At 44.3% G+C, this 22,934-nt stretch overlaps 1 protein-coding gene and 1 long non-coding RNA gene across 2 annotated transcripts in view; both read left to right on the top strand.

Annotated features, from left to right (window-relative positions):
• LOC148124907 (uncharacterized) overlaps positions 1 to 22,934 on the top strand; it is a 126,648-nt gene that overhangs the window by 57,574 nt on the left and 46,140 nt on the right. The gene's annotated exons all lie outside the window — the stretch shown is intronic.
• Positions 1 to 22,934, top strand: part of CATSPER4 (cation channel sperm associated 4) — a 33,313-nt gene that overhangs the window by 8,975 nt on the left and 1,404 nt on the right. Inside the window, exons 7-15 of the mRNA XM_087939413.1 lie at positions 1,029 to 1,162; positions 4,693 to 4,885; positions 6,003 to 6,217; positions 8,576 to 8,738; positions 9,715 to 9,789; positions 10,801 to 10,839; positions 15,198 to 15,242; positions 17,021 to 17,047; positions 17,864 to 17,917. Coding sequence (XP_087795539.1) covers positions 1,029 to 1,162; positions 4,693 to 4,885; positions 6,003 to 6,217; positions 8,576 to 8,738; positions 9,715 to 9,789; positions 10,801 to 10,839; positions 15,198 to 15,242; positions 17,021 to 17,047; positions 17,864 to 17,917 — 945 coding nt within the window. The remainder of the gene's footprint in view (positions 1 to 1,028; positions 1,163 to 4,692; positions 4,886 to 6,002; positions 6,218 to 8,575; positions 8,739 to 9,714; positions 9,790 to 10,800; positions 10,840 to 15,197; positions 15,243 to 17,020; positions 17,048 to 17,863; positions 17,918 to 22,934) is intronic.

Genomic DNA, 22,934 nt, shown 5'->3' with positions numbered 1-22,934 from the left:
GATCTTACTTGATTCAATTTCCTTCAGCTTCATGTTTTTATTTAATTTAAATGATCAGAAAAAATAGCTTTTGATTCTCCAGGCTGGAACATTTGACTTCTCTGTGTCAAACGTGGAGATGTCTCCAGAATTCTTAGGGCCTAAACCTCACTTTAGCAAGTACCATCATCCCTTGATGAATTGTCTGTGTGATTTGGCTATCTCGGGTGTACTGAGATCAAACCACATTGTTTGCAATACAAGAGATCAGATAGATGATCTAGATGGAGAATTGCATAAAATCATAATAGATTATTTTGTCCCAATGTTATGTCTTCTAGCCGATATTTTTTTCCTCCAGAATTGCCAACTAGCAACGATAGCTGGAGATTTTTGAAACTGAAGTCCAGCGTGTTTGAAAAGGACTAGATGGTAGAACACTGGAATCAATCAGAAGATTTTTCCATTTAAATCATTTATATGGCTGCCCTTTTCCCAACAGTGACTCTGCATAGCATACAAAGATTTAAAACTAATAATTGTAGATAAGAGTCTTATAGAGGGGCAGAGTTAAATGTGTCATCAGCCTAGAGTCGTTACATTCCCACAAAGAATCTTAAGTCCAATTCTTCTCGAGTTCTGTTGAGCCTTATCAAGTGCCCATTTAGTATTCAGCTTTACTTGACTAGGTTCTTGCATATAGACTGGACCAATAAATCTTTTGTAGTACTTAATGTAGCTAACTGAACAACTTAATATATGGTCCTGAGATTTGTAGTGTGGAAAATAGTCTAAGGAATTATACGGCTATTTCAGATTGTCTATAACAGGAGTCCCCAACCCCATTACCAGGTCGTGGTCTATCTGCAAGTTGAGATGCATGTGTGCACCAGCCCATCACTTGTGCAGCCTGTCCTTCCCCTCCCCTGCAGAGGTTGGGGACCGCAGGTCTACAATGGTCTCCTGTGATTTTCAAATTCAAGTAGGAAGCTGTGTCCCAGAAAATGGATACATTATTTTTGCACTATTCTCACTGTGTATTTTTGCAGGTCTTCTCTGTGTTTGGAGTGACTCTCTTTGGCGCCCTTGTTCCAAAGCATTTTGGGAACCTGGGAACGGCTCTGTATTCTCTTTTCATCTGCATTACCCTGGATGGGTGGATTAGTATTTATAATGACTTTGAGTGAGTAAAACCATTTTTTTATATCTATCTATCTTATCTATCTATCTATCTATCTATCTATCTATCTATCTATCTATCTATCTATCTATCTATCTTTTCTTCCTTTCCTTCCCTTCTCTTTCTTCCCGCCATCCCTTTCTCCCTCTTTCTTTCTCTTTCTCTCTCTCTCTCTCTCTTTCTTATCATCATGATCTCTCTTTCTTATCATCATTATCATATTTTCACACATTACAGGTGGTCCTTATTCTTATACATGTAATTGGTCTGGTCATAAGTTGTTGCAGTCATAAGTCAAGGCATTGTGTGACTGGCCTTGATTTTATAACACTTTTTGTAGAAGCCATTAATAACACAATGGGGGGGCGGGGGCTCTGTAATTATCTTGTCTAACCCACTTAGACAACCTCCTACAGGTTGGAGAAATGAATTGCAAAATAGATCTTGGCCCCAACTTGGAACACATATGTCGAAAGATCCAATGAAATACAAGCATTTGTTGAAATCATCACTTCAGATACCAATGCTAACCAGATAGCAATAGCGCTTAGACTTATATACCGCTTCACAGTGCTTTTACAGCCCTCTCTAAGCAGTTTACAGAGTCAGCCTCTTGCCTCTCCCCAACAGTTTTGAGTCTTCATTTTACCCACCTCGGAAGGATGGAAGGCTGAGTCAACCTTGAGCCTGGTGTGATTCGAACTGCCAAATTGCAGTCATCCGGCAGTCAGCAGAATTAGCCTGCAGTATTGCACTCCCACCACTGCACCACTGCGGCTCATGAATGCAAGGATAAAGCGGCTAAGTGAAAGTGAAGTGAAGCATGACTCATGCAGCCCTTGAAATATAAAACTGCTGCAAAGGACTCAGGATCCATGGCTGGCTTAGCACTCCCTTACCTAAGATTACATTTAGCCAAGATCAGTATGTGAAATAAATTCTCACACCGCTACTTCTGCAGCCCTTTAATCCATCTTTTTCTGGATCTCATGGTTACCCTTTGCAACTGCTGCACAGTTGGGAAGGTTATACTGGATTTAGAACATAGAATAATAGGGTTGGAAGGGAACTTAGAGGTCTTCTAGTCCGGGTGTCACCAACCTTTTGGACCTCAGGGACCACCAAACTCATAATTTTAAATCCCGCAAGCCACTAATATGAATTTTGACTGATGGTGGCTTGCTGACGTTTTCCCAGGGCAGCAGAGACCCTGGGAAAATCCCCCAAAAGTCTGCAGCAAAATTCCCCACTCTGTTTTCTTACCGATCAATCATTGTTTATATGGGATCGCAGGATACTGTCTCCAGCTCCGTTCTCAGGGGGAGAGAGAGAGAGAGACTTTTGGCTTCATGCAAGGAAAGCAGCAGAAGCAGCAGAAGTCTTTCTTTCTTTCCCCCAAACTCCTCCAGAAATGAGTCTTTGCTGGCACAGCCTCTTGGAGCAGGATGCCTTGCAGGGTCCCAAAGACTCATTTCTGGCAGACTTTGGGGGAGAGAAAGACTTTTGCTGCTTTCCTTGCATGCAGCCAAAAGTAGAAGAAGAAAGAAGTGGAAAGAAGCAGCCTGGTGGCCAAGCGAGGCACGTAGGGCGCGTGGGGCAATTTACCCTCCTCCGCCCTTTCCCCCATCCCCTCACTACTTCATGTTGTTTGCAATGCAAGCGACGCAAGCCTTGTGTTCCTGCGGGCCATGTGGGCGGCACAGCCTTGTGTTCCCGCGCAGCCTGGATTAATTGCTTTGGGGGTGACATTTCTCTGCAGACCACCAAAATTTACTTGTGGGCCACCAGTGGTTTCTGACCCACTGGTTGGTGACCACTGTTCTAGTCAAACTCCTTGCTCAAGCAGAAGACTCTATACCATTCCAGACAAATGGCTGTCCAATCTCTTCTTGAAAATCTCCAGCTTCTGGATTCAAGCTCTTCCATTTATTGATTGTCTTCATTGTCATAAAAGTTCTTCTTAGTTGCAGGTTGGATCTCTCTTTCATGATCTTCCATGTGTTACTTCTTGTCCTGCCCTCAAGTGTTTTGGAGAACAAGCCAATCTCTTCTCTGTGACAGTCCCTCAAGTTCTGGAAGACTGTTATTACATCATCCCTGGTCTGTGTCTTTGATAGACAAGGCATATCTAGTTCTCAATCGTTCATCAATGTATTTAGTGTCAACCCTGAAGTTGGCCGAACTGTGGCCATTTTCTTTTGTTAGTTTTCTCTAGGGAGGTTTTCATATATATATATCCAATCACACTTGGCCAATAAAGTGTTCTATCTATTCTATTCTATTCTGTTCTGTTCCGTTCCATTCTATTCTCACTACTCTAGGGCTGACTCAGCCTGAGGCAAAGGGGCTGGAGGGGGAGGTGTAGTGATAGCCGGGGTTCTGTAGCCAAAATAAAATTCTTTCCCCTGGGAGTCAAGGACGTTGGTGCAGGTGTTCGAAAGGCAGAGACTGAGATCACCTAGCAACTGGACTGCCTGCTGATTGGACCATGTGACTGAAGACTCTCGGGGGAGTGACAAAGTTTTACATTTAATTGGTGTAAAACCAGTGGGAATCTAGAACCAGTTTTTCACCAAGAAAATACCGATTTGCTATGTTCCGATGAAATGTTCTTTGGGGAATATGCCCGCTTCGGAGTTCTTATTGAATGGGACATATTACCTGGAACCTTGACATTTAGTCTCCAGGCATCTTAATCATCTTTGTTTGTTCTTCTCAGCACACTTTCTAGGTTTCCAACATTTTTCTTTTTGGGGTATCATAATGACCAGAATTAGACAGAGTTTAGTTTAAGGATTAAATTTAAGAAGCATTGAGAAACCCAGCCAATGCATTTGGTCTGAAGGAATCGAGTGCAACTTGATTTATGCAACTTTCTTCTCCAACAGAAAGGAGGGTCTTTGTGGCCATAATTACTTACTTACTTTGTTTGTTTGTTTATTATTTATTTATTTATTGGAATTTGTCAAATGAAAAATGAGAACAAGAATAAGAGAATAAAAATGCAATCACAGGGACGATAGGCACACACTGCGTGCCCCCTATACTGACCACTTAAGTATGAAATAAGGTCCATGCAAGTCAATTTGTGACTGAAACTGTGAACATTGGTAACTGAGACAACTGAATCAGATAGGGCATTCCAGACTTTGACAGAAATCATATTTTTTGCAGTCAAGTTTAGAACGATTTACATTGAGTTTAAAATGGTTGCTCGTGTGCGTATTATTGCGATTAAAGCAGAAAAAGTCATCTACAGGTAAAACATTACTACGTACAATTTTGTATGCAATACCTTAGGTCTGACGCAGTTCTAAATTATCCAAACCAAGAATATCGAGCCCAGTAGCATAAGGAATTCTGTTGTGTGCTCTCTCCCATTCTGCCTTATCTCTTGGTCAACTCCCTGTCCATAAAGATAAGGCTGGTCTTGAACCCCAGGGAGGGATGAACAGGCATCCATCAAAGCCATATTTCCTTGAGATATTTCCAAATGGCCCCTTTAATGACTACATGTCTATCTTCCCTTGCAGAACTGAAGGCCTGGCCTTGGAGATAGGTGGGGCCCTCTACTTCTTTATCTTCATCACCTTTGGGGCCTTCATCTTTGCAAATCTGCTGGTGGCTGTGGTGACAACCAACTTGGAGCAATCTATGTCTGCGTATCAAGAGGAGCAGCAGTTGAAAACTAATTTCTCTTCCCTTGGAAGCTTTGCTGGATATGAAGTGAGTTTGTAATGTCAAGGTTTGGGGAAGCCAAGCGGGAGAAGGCACGGCATATAGGGCAGGGGTGGGATTCTACCAGTTCGCACCTATTCACTAGAACTGGTTGTTAACATTCTAAGCAGTTCGGAGAACCGGTTGTTAGAAGAAATTACTGGTCTAATCCTGTAAGGAAGGCAGGAAGGAAACATTCTGGTCTTGCTTACAGAAACTGTCTCTCCGTTAACCCTTAGTACATTCTTGGCAGGACTAGACTTCCTGTCTCTGGAACTTCTCTGGAGTTTTTTTCCCTTCCTTTGCTGGTACTTTGCTTGTGTGGAGTGACCATTCAAAGTTACAATGGCACTGATCAGTTTTCACACTTATGACTGTTGCAGCATCCCCACAGTCTTGAGAGGCCAGGGGGAAGAGATGCATGCCTCAATGTGAGTGATATTGAGTTGCCACACCCAGCCAATAACATGTCCACCAAGCCATGTCCACCCAGTCACATGACCACCAAGCCACCATCTAAGCCACGCCCACAGAACTGGTTGTTAAAAACTTTGAATCCCACCCCTGATATAGGGTAATGTACAGGGGTGGGCTTCAAAAATTTTAGCAAAGGGTTCTCTGTCTGGTTGCTGGGTAGGTGTGGCCATGGTGGGTGTGGCCTAGTCGGCTTCCTGCACCATGGTGGGGGGGCATTTTTGCCCTCCCCAGGTTCCGGAGGCTTTCCTTGAGTCTCCGGGAGGGCAAAAATGCTCTCCCTGGACTCCGGAGGCTCTCTGAAAGATTTCTGGCCTCCCTGAACCTCCAGGCATGCCCTGCACTTACCTGCATCCAAAATGGGTTGCATGGGGACTCCTGGGAGGGGAGGGGCAGGGTGGGTGGAGCCAGCCAAGAGTGGGATTTGTGGGTTCTCTGAACTGCACAGAATCTTAGCTAGGGGCTCTCCTGAACCCCTGCGAACCCCCAGCAGCCCTGGTAATATGTCTAGTCCCTGTACCCTGAAAATGGCCCAGGAACCTGCAGGGGCTAGATCAGGTGAATTTGTATGCAGAGGCAGCTCACTGAATAAAGGGTTTATGATATTTAGGTGAGTTGAGAGGGCTGTCTCATCATATGGCTTTTTGAGCAGGATGGCACCGATGATGACTACACTGCATCCCAGTCAGAAGCGGTGCACGTAAAGGAAGTACTTCAGGCAACACCCATGGCCCGTCACCAGGAGTTGCTCAGCCTTGGCACTTTGGCCAACTTGAATGACACAACTTGTGAAGATCTCTGCCTTGTCCTGGAAGCAATTTCAGAGAATTTAAAGGAATATCAGATAATCAGGGATTCACTGGACCAGTAAGTCCCACCTGTCCTTCTGCTTTTTTTCACCTTAGAACGGAGGCTATTCTAATGTAGCTAGCTAGCAAGTTACCTATAGAATAATTGTTTTATTTACTATATATATGTGTGTGTGTGTGTGTGTGTCTTTGGTTATTCAGGTTTTCTCCTGCATAAAATTGGAAGTATCTAGGCGATGTTTTGATGAAGTCTCATTCATCATCTTCAGGCTTGTGTCTTTGGCTTTGTGCTTCTCAGAGTAATGTGAGCTTGCAGCTGCTTCTTCCTTTTAACTGCTAGTGGGGGTTTGACTTGATTGGGTGGGGGCTTGGCTGTGTTCTGATTGGCTGGGGGTGTGTTCTCATTGGTTGGGGGGTTGGCTGTGTTCTGATTGGCTGGGGGTGTGTTCTGTTCAAGTGGAGGCTTGGTTGTGCTCAGATTAGTCTTAGTTGCCAGGGGATTTGAGCTGGTGAGCTGTGATCCTGTTTTTTGGCTTCGCATTCATGGTCATGCCACATCTTCATGGTGGGTGTCAGTTTGCTTCATGTATAGGTCGGAGGAGTTTGAAGTGGGTAGTGATGTAGCTGCGGTACAGCTTCTGGTCCATCAGCCTGAAGATGATGGATGAGACTTCATTGAAACGTCGCCTAGATACTTCCAATTTTACGTGGGAGAAAACCTGAATAACCAAAGATCTACATACAAATACCCCCGAAAACCTCAGTAAACATATATATGTGTGTATGTATACACACACACACACACACCCACACACACACACATATATATACACATACACCCACATGCACACCCACACATTTTTTTCACTTGTGCGAAAAAAACTGTGACCTGAAAAAAACCTGAACCTGGTTCACTTGTGTGAAACTTGTGTGTATTTTTAAGGGAATGTACCAAGCAGAATTTGGTTGATAATAGTTATGTGTTTATAAAATAGATGTTAGAAAATGAATGTTATAACTGTAAAGGTATAATTTAAATTTTAAACAAGATTTGAATGGATAATAATTAAAAGATACAAAGGTGTTACAGTCTAGTAATTATAGGGGAAAATTTGTTTTATGAGAAAAGAAAGTATGAAATTGTAAACAGGACAGATGAAAGTTTAAAAATATTGATTAGAAAGTTATTGAAAATTAGAAAAAGATATGTAATTGAACTTAGAAAAACTATTGAGAAAACTGCAAAAATAGTTATAAGAATACATAAGATGAATATGTAATTGAATTAATGTCTGTATGGAGAAGTGATAACCCAGGAGCATTCTGTTCTCAAAGAAAGATATTTCATTTGTTGTATGTTTTGTGAAAACCCAAATAAAACTTTATAAAAAAAAATTCTGGGGCTCTGTTGTGGTTGTAAGTTGAGAATACCTGAAGATCAACCACCTCCATCATGCTGTTTCCCCATTGGGTCTGCAAGCCAATTGGCAGAGCCATATCTGAAAGGAAAGGAAGGCTGGGGTCAACCACACATTGGGGGTAGAAGAAGTTCCAGAGGGCAGGAGCAGGAGCAGAGAAGACCCTCCTCCAGGACCTCTCCAGCTGGAATAATTGGGCTGACAGGACCCACAGCATGTCTCCTCTGCCCGCATGAATGGGAATGAATCTTCTCTTATCTTAGGGGATGGAGGAAGAGAAGTCCCGGGATTGTTCAACAAGCATCTGAGCTTGCTCCAATGAGAACAGGACCACGGCCAGCTCCCTATGAGTATATTCAGGCCAGGTCTCTGAGGAGTAAGCTGTGTTGTTCTTTCTACCATGAACTCCACTTAACTGAGTTAAGAGTCATGCTGGTTAAGATTCATTTCTATTGAACAAGTTCTATCTCTTTTGTAGACATCTTCACATTATAAGGAGGGCATGCTCTATCACACCCGCTGTTGATTCCAACTGACATGAGAGTTGTTCCTTGTAATGGAAATGGAACTGTTGTTGTTAGTTGTGAAGTTGTGTCCGACCCATCACGACCCCATGGACAACGTTCCTTCAGGCCTTCCTGTCCTCTACCATCTTCTGGAGTCCATTTAAGCTCACGCCTATTGCTTCAGGGACTCCATCCATCCACCTCATTTTCTTTTCCTTTTGCCCTCAATCATTCCTAGCAATTAATCTCTTCTCAAGTTGAGTCCTTCCTTCCCATTAGGTGGCCAAAGTCTTTGAGTTTCATCTCCAGGAACTGAGAGATGTTAATTAGATGGTCAAGGGGAACAAGTCCTAGGAGAGGAATAAGATTGTCTACTCTGGACCTGCAAGTCTATTTTAAAACACACTCAGCGTTCCATGTTATTTAGTGCCAACGTAATTCGTGGAAATCATCCCCAAGTTTATTTGATTTTTGGACTTTTGATCTCCACAGAATAATCCAGGAGGTGAGGCACCTCAAATTCAACATCGATCATGAGCAGGAGATTGTTCTACGAAACATCCGTGGGGCAAACATTTCAGAAACGATGATTGCTAACAGTACCATTTATGCCAAGACTGGTGATGTTCTCTCTACGCTGATGAACCTGGAGAAGGTATGGTTTCAACCCTGTGTCTTGAATGACAACATTGGGAACAAATACAGATAGTCCTCGACTTATGACCACAATTGAGCCCAAAGTTCTTGTTGTTAAGTGAGACATTGTTAAGTGAATTTTGCCCCCATTTTATGACCGTTCTTGCCACAGTTGTCAACTGAACCGCTGCAGCTGATAAGTTAGTAACCCGATTGTTAAGTGAATCTGGCTTCTCCATTGGCTTTGCTTGTCAGAAGGTCACAAAAGGCGATCAGATGATGTTGGCAACCATCATAAATATGAACCGGTTGCCAAGCACCTGAATTTTGATCACATGACCATGAGGCTGCGGCAGTGGTGGTATTCTACTGGTTCGGACCGGTTTTGCTGAGCTGGTAGCGGCAGTGAGCAGCGGAGACCCAACTGGTTCTCTCACCGCTCAGCTGTTGGGTCGACTCACCTGCCCGGGCTCCCATAGTCACCTTTACCCTCTGCTTTTGAAGCGTAGCTGCTTTGCGTGGCGCAGAAGAGTGCTGTGTGGCAGCTGCTGAAGCAACTGGGAACGTGCAGGCTTGCAGGCAGTGAGTTGGAATGCCTCTGCGCCTGCACAAAATGCACGTTTGATGCGTGAGCACATGCGAAGTGTGTGCACGTGCGCAAATCATGCCCACCAAGCCACGCCCACCGAACCGGTGGTAAAACTTTTTGAATCCTACCATTGGACTGCCGCAAAAGTCATAATTGTGAAAAACCATCCTAGGTCACTTTTTTTCCAGCGTGGTAGTAACTTTGAACAGTCACTAAATGAACTGTTGCAAGCCAAGGACTACCTGCATGGAATAGATTGTTTCTAGGAGCCCAATATGTTGTGTGAATACAACCGTTGCGTCTTCAGAATAAAATGCAATCCTACTTTTCATGCATGCATTACTTATGTCATCCTGGAATCCTTGCTCATGTTTTTTTTTTTCCCTTGGGTGTCTTTCTTGGACAGTCACACTTACTTGATGGAGAGTATCAGAAAGGAGAGGTGAAATCAGCAGCTATGAGAGCTTTACGACTGGCCTCGGTGAGTAGAAGGGTGGGCTTGGGTGCCCTAGGGCAGGGGTCTCCAACCTTGGCAACTTTAAGCCTGGCGGACTTCAACTCCCAGAATTCCCCAGCCAGCCCTAGGGTCAGTTCAGATTGACACAGGCTAAAATTGTGTACTAGGCTGCGAGTCAATGGGGTGATGGCAAGCGCGCTCTAACTCTATAATGACTCAGTCCCTCCACAGGGAGACCACTTCTAAACGTCGTGCTTGAGGTGGAGAAGAATGAAACTCCAACTTTGGGTTTTGCTGATTGGACCTGGGTTGTCAAACTCAAGGCCCATGGGCTGAATCCGGCCTGCGATGGGGTTGGATCCAGGCTTTGGCCCGGTCTACTCAGTGTGAAGAGGAAACATGCCAGCAGTTTGGGGAGTGGCGTCAAGCTGACCACACCCACCTAGTTGGCCACACCCACCCAGTCAGCCACACCCATTCAGCCTTCCCTCTGAGGTCAACCTCAGCCCTGATGCGGCCCTCAATGAAATTGAGTTTGTCACCCCTGGATTAAACTGATAGATCTTTATAGAAATGGCTTGTTCATATTATGACGAAAGAGAAAAAAGCTGTGATTTCATGGGAATGGCTTATTTTACGGTAACAGAGAGAGTCGGAAGTCAGTGCTTCTTTTTCTTTCTTGCCTTTCTTGCCTTTCCCCTCCCCACTCACTGCTCTTTTATTTACTTTTGTAGTCTGTATTTTATAATACTTTATAACTCAATAAAATGTTAATAGGAAGAAAATATATATATTATATATTATAGATAGATAGATAGATAGATAGATAGATAGATAGATAGATAGATAGATAGATAGATAGATAAAGCAGGAGTGTGAATCAACCAACTCTGTACAGGCCCAGTGAGCATAAGGTCTCATCCAGATCCTGTTCACCAGTCAGTACATGGAGAGCATTAGAACTCAAAGAGGTGAGAATGATGCATTCATATTAAGTCCTGACGTGTTGTGTTCTCTGGTTTCTCTGCCTTGCAGCTGGATGAATCTGCAACAATAGGCCGCCGACAAACTTTGGTAAGGATATTGGACAGACTTTGGGGCCATTTCTGCCTTTCTCCTATTGGTCTGCAAAAAGCCCAGTGAAACGTGGTGACACAGCAGATTAGAAACTGTCCATTTTTCTACATCCAAAAGCAGACAATGGATAAATGTCGGGCACAAAAGAGCAGGCCAGAATGAAGGTTCAATGAACCTGATTTCAAGAATCTTCTCAACTAACAGTCAGCATCTGGTTAGAGTTAAGTAAGGGGGCGGGGTTGGGCTTAGTTTGCTTGTGGCTATGTAGGGATTCTAGGCCTAAGTCCTCTTTTTCCATCCCTCCCCCCAGGTTTTGCCATTCCTTCTCCCATAATAAATGGATGTTTGGTTGGTGGCTGCTGGCTTTTCTTACTGAATTTTAGATTTTGTTACGTCACTTGGAGTCACAAAATACAAATGTGAGACATGTCCTTTTTAAAACAAAAGGATGGATGGACGGATAGATGGATGGATGGAAGGAAGGAAGGAAGGAAGGCTTTAGAAAATGTGCATGTAAACTTAGGGAAGAGGTAAAATAGGAAATAGTATCTAAGCCCTGGATTCAGCCAGCCCTTCCAGGAAAGTCTCATTTGTACCATTCTTCCTTGCCACATGTCAACTTCATTTTCACGGTTTCTCCCTTCCCTAGCCAGCAAGATTCGACAAACAACTGAAGACATTGGTAAGAGTTTCATGGGGTGGCTCTCCCTTTTAGTCATTGTGGGAGAGATGTACCACACTTAGATCCAGGGGGTGGGATTCTACCAGTTCAGATCGGTTTGGGAGAACCAGATGTTGAATTGGCAGCTGGTTCGCCAATCTGGTATTTGAATCGACCAGCTGGCCCCGCCCACCCCACCTTCCCCTCCCCTCCCAGGAGTCTCCACACAGCCCATTTTCGATGCAGGTAAGCGCTGGGTCCACACGGAGGCTCTGGAAGGTGGAAAAGAGGGCCTGCCGGAAGTACTGGAAGTTGTGAAATGGGCCTGTTCCAGCTTCCGGAGGGCCTCCAGAGCCCGGGGGAGGCCATTTTCACCCTCCCAGAGGCCCAAGGGAAGCCTCTGGACCCTTGGGAAGGTGAAAAACAGCCAAACCAGAAGTTCCGGTAGGCCACGCCCACCTTGGCCACGCCCACCCAGCAACTGGGCAGCGAACCGGTTGCTGGGTTTTTTGAATCCCGCCCCTGCTTAGACCCAGAGGAAATATGGCCTCTCAAAATAGATGTTCCTCAAATGTTCATGATGACACAAGGCTTTTCCAACTTGTTGAGTGTGGTTGACTCCAGCTTGAGAACACTGAGCGTTGGTTCACCAAGTCTTCTATGAATAAAGGATAAGACCTTTCTTGGCCTTTGGAGGGGCTCTAAGGGCCCCCCTACTTGGGGTTTTGGGGTGAGGGGGGATTCCTCCTCCACCTCCTCCTTCAGATCTTTCTCCAAGAAGCTCAAGGTGGCTTATATAGTCCTATCCTCTCCCATAACAACCTGTGAAATAGATTGAATTGAAAGAGGGACTATCTAAATCAGTCATGAGTTTCATGGTTGAGCCTGACTAAAATCTTGGTCTTCTTGCTTCTAGCCAAGTGTATCACAGAGGCTCTCAGGGACTGATATGGAACTTGGGTTCTTCAGATATGCACTCTGCTTTACGGTCACATGCCAAAAGTCAAAGACCTGGATTGAAAGCATTCTCATGTACAGTGGTACCTCGGTACTCATTGTTAATTGGTTCCAGGAGGTGTGATGAGTACCAAAAACAATGAACACCAAACAAATTTTTCCCATAAGGAATAATGTATTGAGTCACAGCTGCCATGGACAAGTTCTAGCGTGTGTGTCGAGTACCAAACAAACAATGAGTACTGGGACCAAATTTGATGAGTTTCAACGCAGTTGAGTACCAAGGTACCACTGTACTGTATATAGTGGACAGATAAGAAGGAGCAAAGGAGAAAACTTCTACTTTGCATCTGCCATCCCAAGCTGGTACCTTCTTAGATGTGTTGGATGATAATTCCCAACACCCTTAGTTCTATGGATATGGTGGTATGGAGGATATGGGATATGGAGTTCTATGATATGGAGGATGCTTTCTCGATAAAGACATAACCATACATAGTTGGTGTCAACTCATAAAATATTTCTATGGTCTTTTAGAGTTGCCAACAGAAAGGGAGGGGGGAGCAGTACAGCAGCTTGGAAACTGAAACTGCATTCCATAAATGTTTTCAAAGATAGTAACTAGGTGACTGAAGTTTCTGCCATGCAAAATTCTAACTGGAGAGCATGATTGATGACTCTTGGCTATGGATGTGTCCCATTGGAGAATATGAATTATGATACATCCGGGGGGGAGGACCAGGGTCAGGAGTGACAATGAATGATGTGTCTCAGAGTAATGCCGGGCAATGCCAGACCTTTTAATTCCCAATAAATCCTTTTGAAGTTTTGGAAGTTTGGCTCAAGACTCCTGATTTAAATGGGGCTAAGTGCTGGAATCCTGACACTTGGATTTGAACACCCTTTTCTCTTTTTCTCCCCCATTTACTTCTACTCTTAACAATTGAGTTTATAGAGTACATTTAACTCAATTAGAAACTTGATTTCTTTTATTGGTTCATATAGAGCATTAACACACTAAAAATGTACCCAAGATTACAACTAAGTATAGCATGTGGGTCACTAGACAAACTATAACACAGCTGTGCAGGTGGTCCTCAACTTACGACCACAATTGGGACCAGAATTTCTATTGCTAAGCAACATGGTCATTAAATGAGCCAGGTTTTGGCTTTGGTAAGGAGATAACACCGATATACCTATGCATGTATATGTCCATCAGTAGGTACATATGACCTTTTTTGGCGCAATTAAGCTAATAACTGCAGTTGTTACATGAGACATGTAGTTGTTCAGGTGAATCCAGCCTTCCCATCGACTTGGTTTGTCTGAAGCCAACTGAGAAGGTTGCAAATGTCATTCACATGACCCTGGGACATTTCAAGTGGCCAAATTTTCATCATGTGGCCATGGGGATTCTGCAATGTTTCTAAGGGTGAGGATTGGTTGGAAGTCACTTTTGTCAATGCTGTTGTAACTTTGAATGGTTGCTAAATGAGTGTTTTTATGTTGAGGACTACCTACGGTTCTACTGCGATGTTTGATACTTTTTGTTTTGTTTTGTAGGTTCCAGGAAACCAACCAGAAAGATTTCAGACTCGTCGGATAACTTTGGTAAGGAGATAACACCAATATACCTATGCGTGTCCATGTCCATCTTCTTCTTCTTCTTCTTTTTCTTCAGCGTTTGTCTCGCGCTCGGGCGAGGTCCGCTAATGTCCTTAAGTACTGCTTCCACACCTCTCTGTCTACCACGTATGCCGGGTCTGCCTTCACGATCTCTAGATCGGCCTTGATCAATAGGTACATATCCACACACACATATACAATCTTTATTGTTCAATCACTAAGTTGTGTCCAATTCTTCCTGACCTCATGGACCATATATGGCACCCCAGGGCTCCTTGTCCTTTACTCTCTGCTGGAGTCTGCTCAAATCCATGTTCATGGCATCAGTGATGCTATCTTAACCATCTCATCCTCTGCCGTCCCCTCCTCCTTTTCGCCTTCAATCTTTCCCAGCACCAGCGAGTCCTCTTGTCTCATTTGGTGGCCAAACTACTTGACCTTCCATATCTGTCCTTCCAAAGAACAGTCATGGTTGATTTCCTTCAGGATTGACTGATTGGATCTCCTTGCAGTCCAAGGGAGTCTTCTCTAATGTCACAGTTCGAAAGCAACAATGTTTTGGTGCTCAGCTTTCCATAGGGTCCCATTCTCACAGACGTATATTTATTACTGGGCTTAGACTATACGGATCTTATATTTCAATCTTATATTACAATATATTCTCTGCAAATCTCTTAATGCTGTTTGGCTCCTCTTCTGTGTGTTTGAAGCAGGGATTTGAAATTGGATGTACTGTTGAATGGTGTTTTTAGTTGATACCTAAGCTGGCAAACAACCAAACAATGCCAAAAAAAGATGGCAGAATACTCGGGAATACTAAGCTCGATATTCCAAAAGAGGAGGAGATAACAACAGATGCACTGATGATGCTATTTAGTTTGGTAATAAAACACCTGCAAAAGTAATAGAAACATTTGCAACAACCAAACTCAGAGAGAACCAAGGACTCATCTCCAATTTTGGGTCATAATCGCAATTCTCTCTTCTACACCTGAGGTGGTGAAAAGTGTTGACAAAGGGATACCATAACACAATTGGAGTGCAACAGGTGTTCTTCGACAACTTAGTTTCCCTACTGACTATTTTCCCCTGTCTTTCTCTCTGCTAGCCTGCAGGAATTACTCACCGAGATACCTCACTGCAGCCAAACTTGGTAAGATTGTATGAGGGGAATGAGGAGAGTTTGTTTTGTTTTTTTAAAAAAAAGGGGGACTCATTTTTTTTTCCTAAGCGGGGCCATCCTGGTCTACTCAATGCGAAGCGGAAAGATTGGGCCAGCGTAGCTTTGGCCCTGTTTTACCCAGTGCAAAGAGGAAACATGCCAGCAGTCTGGGGAGTAGCATCAAGCTGGCCACGCCCACCCAGTTCACCATCCCCTCTCAGTTGGCCACACCCACCCAGTCAGCCACATCTGGCTGGCCCGAGGTCAATCATAGCTCTGATGCACCCTTCACTGAAATTGAGTTTGACACCCCTTCTCTAAGTGGTTTACAGAGTCACCCTATTTCCCCCAGCAATCTGTGTTCTCATTTTACCCACCTCGGGAGGATGGAAGGCTGAGTCAACTTTGAGCCGGTCAGGATTGAACCTCTGGCAGTCGGCAGAATTAGCCTGCAATACTGCATTCTAACCACTGCGCCACCACCGCTTTTACATCCTCTGACAATAGGAGGAAGGGGGCCACCTTTTGGCTGTATGGAAGCAGGGCTTTGTGGGTGATTTTTGCCATTTTACAAGTAATCCCTAAAATAATGCATCCATATTCATGTTTAAAACTGAGTCATTAAATTTCTGTACTGTAGTCTCTATCAGAAGTGGGATTCAAATTATTTCACTACCGGTTCTGTGGGCGTGGCTTGGTGGGCATGGCTTGGTGGGCGTGGCAAGGGAAGGATACTGTAAAATCTCCATTCCTTCCCCACTCATGGGGGAAGGTTACTGCAAAATCTCTATTCCCTCCCCACCCCACTAACCTTCTTTCCAGCTCTGTTCTCCTGTGCAGGGCAACCAAAGAAGACCCAGCCAATCAGTTGGGACTCGGTAGGCGGAGAATAGATGGGGGCGGGGCCAGTCAGAGGCGGTATTTGCCAGTTCTCCAAACTACTCAAAATGTCTGCTACTGGTTCTCCAGAACTGGTCAGAACCTGCTGAATACCACCTCTGGTCTCTATGTTGTTTTGAAGGTACTGGGAGGTGGGTGGATTTAAAAATCACAGGTAGCAGAGAAGGGATTGTACCGGTTCGGCCTGGTTCTGCTGACCCGGTAGCTCTGAAGATCAGCTGAGAGGAAACAGGTTTTCTGACGATCCTCTGTTCTTCTGTTTGTCCCACCCACCTGCCTGGGTTCTAGGCTGTCCTTTATTTCCTGCTTTTCCAACCTTGGCTGTTTTACACGGCACAGCTGATTGCTGCGCGCGCCCTGCATTAAACACAGGGCTTGCAGAAGAAGATGATTTGCAAACGCTGTGCACACTCACCAAACCGGTTATTACACCGGTTGAATCCCACCCCTGTGTGTAGGCTACAAGTTGCCCATGCTTCTTTCAGACGTCTTCCAATTGTCTATGGATATTCTCAATAACCCAGGTCATAATTGTCTCAAAGGTGCTTTGAGACAACTAAAGGCGACTAGACTGCTTTTTAATCAAGAAAGAAGAGGAAGACGTTTCTTTTCCAATGCAAAAAGCTTCATCAGTTATAATTGGATGGTGGGGGTGGGGGAACTGGAAGGATACTGACAGGATGCGTGAGGGGAATAGAAGGATCGTATTTCTTTCCAGACATCCGGTCATTAGCAATCTAGGGGAATTCTGGGAATTGAAGTCCACAAGTCTTTAAGTCCCCAAGGCTGGACAGCCCCTGATCTAGATTGTCCTCCAGGTCAGAACCATCACCTGATTTGTATTTTCTTCTTTGTCTGTTCTTCTTTAGGTTGAAGAGTCTACGGATTCTGGCGCGGTGAGTCTCTAGGCCCGGATTTGGCCAATGTGCTGCTTAAAGCAAGGGTTCTTTTCTTCACCACCATGGACCCCTTTTAAATACCTTTTGTGGCCATGGAGCCCCCAAGATTTAAGATTTAAATCATAACATTTCTTCAAGCCTTTGTGGACCCTGTGATGACATCACAGACCCCCCCAGGAATCTGCAGACCACAGGTTGAGAACCATTGGTGCATTGCATCCAGGGGTGGGCTGCAGGGGTTCGGGACAACCCCAGCTAAGATTCTGTGCAGTTCGAAGAACCCCCAAATCCCACTCCTGGCTGGCCCCGCCCACCCCACCTCACCCCTCCCAGGAGTCCCCACATGGCCCAGTAAGTGCAGGGCATGTGCAGAGGCTCAGGGAGGCGAAAAAGGGCCTCCCGGAAGTTCAGGAAGACCGGAAATGGGCCTGTTTCCAGCTTCCAGAGAGCCTCCGGAGCCTGGGGAGGCCATTTTTGCCCTCTTGGAGGCATGAGGAAAGTCTCCGGAACCAGGGGAGGGCAAAAACGCCCCAGCCGATCCGTGGTACAGCAGGCTGACTAGGCCATGCCCACCACGCCCCTGTCTATCCAGCAACTGGGTAGAGAACCCTTTGCTAAAATTTTTGAAGCTCAGCCCTGGGTCCAAGGTCACCAGCTGGCTGTGTGCCTAAAGCAGGACTAGAACTCACAGCCCCCCCAGTTTCTAGCCTGATGTCTCAACCACTATAGCAAACTGGCTCTCCGTAGGAAATAGACGGGTTTTATTCAAAGTCAGAATTGGCCGTCCATTTCTGCTCTTTCTCCACTCTCTAGCCCCCTCCCTCTCGAGATTCTTCAGATCAAATCCAGAAGGATCCAGACAGCACGGTAAGATGTTAGAAGGGTACTGCAAGGACGGTTGGTATCACCTAAAATCCTATTTCCTACTTATGTTCTATTTTCCGATTCCCCCACCCCCACCCCACTCCAGGCTGGAAGTAGTGAAGACAAGAGTCAGTACCAGAAGAATCAGTAAGTCTCCGGATGTTTATATAAAATGTAATTTCATTCAAAATCAGCGCGGCCAAATGATTGACCTTTTCCATTTTTTTTCTCTCCCCCCCCCCCCAACACACACAGCTAGCAAGCAATCCAGACCAGAAGCACTGAGCGACCCAGGTAAAGCTTTAAAACACAGCTGGAGAAATCAGCATTTACATCCCTGCAGGACTGGCAATGAGAGGTGCTGGGAATTGTAGTACAGCAACATTTTCAAGGCTCAGAGACCATTTGCTCTAAACCAGGGGTGTCAAACTCCATTTCGTTGAGGGACACATCAGGGTTGTGGTTGAGCTCAGGGGGTGGGAGGACGGGGGGTGGGCGTGGCCAGCTCGATATCACTTGTGTCAGGGGGGTTGCCAGTGATGGCACGAGCGCTCTCCCAGCGAAAACGGGCTCCCGCACTCCGTTTTCAGCTGCAACAGCCTCCTGCAACCCTCTGCCAGTGAAATTGGAGCTTGGGAGTGCTGCCTGTGGCCCTTGCAACCTCCATTTTTGGCTGCAACGGCCTCCTGCAACCCTCTGCCAGCAAAAATGGAGCTAGAGAGGGCCTTCTGCAGACCTTGTGAGCTGCATTTTCAGCTGCAACAACCTCTTGCAACCCTCTGTTACCAAAAATGGAGCTTGGGAGGGCTGCCCATGGCCCTCTTGAGCTCTGTTTTCACTGGCAGAGGCAATGTGGGCCGGTCCTTTGCTGTTTCCAGGGTGGCCCTTTGGGCCAGATCTAAGCATCTCGTGGGCCAGATCCGGCCCCTGGGCCTTGAGCTTGACACCCCTTGTGATGACCCGGAGTGTGACACAAAAGCAACAAAGTCACAAAAATAGGTAAAGCCCCTTTAATACCTCCAACTTGGCCCCCAATGTCCAGTTATCATCAGCTGGAGAAAAGAAAACTCTCCCAAGTTTTTAAAGGGAAGAAATTCAGTCCGAACCCAAAGTACATATAAATTATGAATAAAAACCAACACAAACCACAGCTGCAGCAATTAACGAGACAGGGCAGGATAAGGAACTGCAGACTTCAAAAGATAATGAAACACACACAGTTAGGAGGATGCCAGAACCCAGATAAGACTTGACAAACAAAGATAATGCACTTTTTGCTTTCAGCAAGGTGCTGTGCGCAAACACTCTTTTTAAATCCTGTTTTTCCAGCTGCCACTAATTAAGGGAATCAGGACCCTTTTCTCCCCCGTAACCCACCTAACTCATGTTGCTCCCTTATCTGTTCCTCCCTGCGTGCCCTAGGATGAAGAGGGGGCTGGGGCTGGGTCTTCCTCTGAATGCCCAGCCGGCCTGTGCCCTTCCCCAGTTTCCTCCACAGCCACCAGAGCCACACTCCCACTCCTTGTCAACTGCTCAATCTCCCCCTCGGAATCAGATTCCAACAGGGGCAAGACACCCCTGCTCTAGGCCACAGGTGTCAAACTCACCACGTCATGTTGCCGTTTCATGATGCTTTTCCCATTCACGGAGCTGGGGCGGGCGTGGCCTGCATGTGACACATCTGTCCCATGGGCCACCGGTTTGATACCCCTCCTGTAGATGCTCATTGTAATTATTCTTGGTTTATTCATAACCAGGTGAGCCCTGCTGATTTTTAAAATGTGTTGGGGCCAGGATAGAAACACTTTAAAAAAAAAAACCCTCCCAGAAGCCAACTTTCATATGCAGCCCTATCAACTCCTGAGATTTTAAATGATCCAGTTTTGGCTTAGTATTATTTGTGGATGAGCTTACCCAACAAACCATGGATTAGCAGTTGGGCATAGTGATTAAGGTACCAGGCTAGGAATCAGGAGACAGTGAGTTCTAGTCCCACCTTAGGCATGAAACTGTCTGGGTGACTTCGGGCCAGTCAACTTTCTCTCAGCTCAACCCACCTCACAAGGTTGTTGTGCGGGAAAAAAAAAGGAGCGGAAAGTGTATTAAGTGTTGTTCACAGCCTTGAATTATTTCTAAAAAATTTTTAAAGGTGGGATAGAAATAAATAAATAAATACAGGTAGTTCTTAATTTACAAGTTTGTTCAGTGACGGTTTGAAGTCACGATGAGAAGATTAATAGTAATATTAGTGCAGACTTTGTAAATAGTTGGACAGTGTTGAGGGAGTTATTTGTTTAGCAGAGTGAATGGCGTTCAGGGGAAAACTGTCCTTGTGTCTAGTTGTTCTGGTGTGCAGTGCTCTATAGCGTCGTTTTGAGGGAAGGAGTTGAAACAGTTTATGTCCAGGATGTGAGGGGTCTGTAAATATTTTCACAGTCCTCTTTTTGACTCATGCAATATACAGGTCCTCCACGGAAGGCAGGTTGATAGTAATTGTTTCACTTATCTCAATTGAAAATTTCACTCTTCTTTAATTAGGTGGCATCCAGACCTAGCAAAACAAGCTTGAATGACTTTAAAACAGGATTACTCAAAAATGGCTATCCCAATTTAGCTGGAGCTTTCCTGGAGAACTCAAATCATGGCAACTTGATAGTAGAAAATATATTTTTGTAGCTATTTAGAAGTGAGGTCATTTAGATTATTTCATTGAATGAAATTAGATTAAATGTATTAGTCTGTAGATCTGTTTAAGATTATATAAGCTTCTTGACTAATATAATTTATTTCTTATCACCTAGAGTGTCCTGGAAAAACTGGCGAAGAGATACATCTTTAAGGAAGACCTCAGTTTATTGTATTATTTCAGTTTCATTTAATTGCTTTACTCTGATTTATCTGAACTAACTTGCATTTGGCCTTAACAGCTAAAGATTCATTTATTATAAAAACAGAATTAAACAAATTGAAATAATGGAACGTCTAATCTAATCTAATATCTAATAAGGACAGTAGCAGCAACATTCTAAAAACAAAGGATAAACCCAAGTAGATGTTTGTAAATTATCAATTTTTTTAAAAAAACCAATAAATAATACTCAAAGGCATCAAAGACAATATTCAACCTGGTACTGAAAAAAATGGGGAAAGCAGGAAAGTGGTGATGGGCTGAACTCTTTTGAGAGAGATCATGGAAGACCAATAAATAGTAAGTGCACTGGAAATCTGTATGTACATGAATTATGGGATTCCATATCTGAAACATTTCATTGGCCAAATTATAATTTTCAGGGATTGAAAACTGTATTTGGCTTTTATGTGGTGTGCCAGATATCACATTCCAAAAAAGAGGGAGGGAGAACAGGACAAAAGTAAAAGTGGCTACAGTTCCATTTACTTGTAATTATGATTCCAGATCAGTGTTTCTCAACATTGGCAACTTTTAAGATTGGTGGACTTCAGCTCCCAGAATTCCCCATCCAGCTCTTGCATCATTTTTGGGGACCAGGGAGAGGAGTCAAATCTGGCTAATGCTGCAGTAGGATTGGTGCTGGGGAATTCTGGGATTTGAAGTCAACCTATCTTCAAGGGGTCAAGGTTGAGAATCACTCTTCCAGAAAACACAATTTTTCCTCAATTAAGCTTTTAATGATTTTCTCTTTCTCTCACTTTAAAATGGCAATTTGGTGACAGCTTTTGGCAGACATGGGAAGCTATGCCCAAGTTCTGTGGAGGCCATGTGTGATGAGGATCTTAGATTACACTCCTTTGGGTTCAACCCAGCACTTTAGCTCGGTTAACACATGCGTTGAACTAGGTCTTTCCAGTCTCAGGACAAAGCACTAATCTCCTTGGGTGCAGCCCTGGATCTCTTAGCCCAGACCTGGTGCTCTTTACAAAGCCACATAGTATTTTGTTTGGCTTTGCCTTGGGGTGGATGGAAACATGCTCAATTGTGACTTATCCATGAAACTGTACTTAAAAATGGTTACAGTCTAGCTTGCTACAATTAAATTTGTGTGGGTACAACTGAGAGCTAATGGAGATAGTGGTAATAATATAAATATACCCTTTTCTGTCTTGAGAGGAGAGAGAGAGAGAGAGAGAGACAGACAGACAGTAGACTGCTGCTTTTGATGCAAACAATACTGTGCTATGTCTATGGCGATTCTCAGTCATCCAGGTCATGGCTGTCCCAAAGGTGCTTTTTCAAGAGGCAACTGGACTTTTTGATTTTCTTTGAAGATATTTCATTTCTCATCCAAGAAGCTTCTTCAGCTTTGACTGGATGATAGGGAATGGAAAGATTTATACTCCTTGCTGATTCCTGGTCATTTGCATTCTTTTAGTGAGTCTTTAAGGCCAGTCAGAGCTGAAGAAGCTTCTTGGATGAGAAGTCAAATGTCTCCAAAAGAAAACCAGAAAGTCTAGTTGCCATTTGGGTAAAAAAAAAAAAAAAACACCTTTGGGACAATACTGTTCTATATACTAATCTATATATAACCAGCAGAGGGCAGCAATGCCATTTTAGGCTGCGATGTTTGCCAGGTTATCTACAACATCACTGTTTCTCAAACTTTGCAACTTTGAAGATATGTGGACTACAATACTCAGAATTCCCAGCCTGCTCTTCCACCATCTTTAGGGACCAGAGGGAGAGTTATCAAAATTGGCCAATTCCTGGAGGATTTCTGCTTGTGGTTAAGTTGGAAAGCAATCCTTTTGAAAGGCTTTGCAAAGCAACACCTGCACACATACACACAAACACCCGCAGCTTGGCTAATAAAAGTCAAGATGGCAGCCAGGCCTATTTTTTTATGTGTGTCCCATGTAGATCTGCTTCTAAAAGCGGGCACCTAGTTTTGCTTTCAATGGCACCAATGCACTTTTCCAAATATGGGTCTGCCGGATGAAGTTTAAAAGGGAAAATTGCTTCCTTGCTCTAGGGAGAGAATTGCTTTTTCTCCCATGATATAAAATGTATTTATATCCTGCCTTTTCTTATTTAAAAAAATAAACC

The sequence above is a fragment of the Pseudonaja textilis genome, chromosome 10, assembly GCF_049901715.1.
Source record: "Pseudonaja textilis isolate UNSWEBS1 chromosome 10, rPseTex1.2, whole genome shotgun sequence".
In the NCBI taxonomy this organism is placed as follows: domain Eukaryota; kingdom Metazoa; phylum Chordata; class Lepidosauria; order Squamata; family Elapidae; genus Pseudonaja; species Pseudonaja textilis.
Note: the sequence above shows the minus strand (reverse complement) of the source record. Positions and strands in the feature narration are given on the sequence as shown.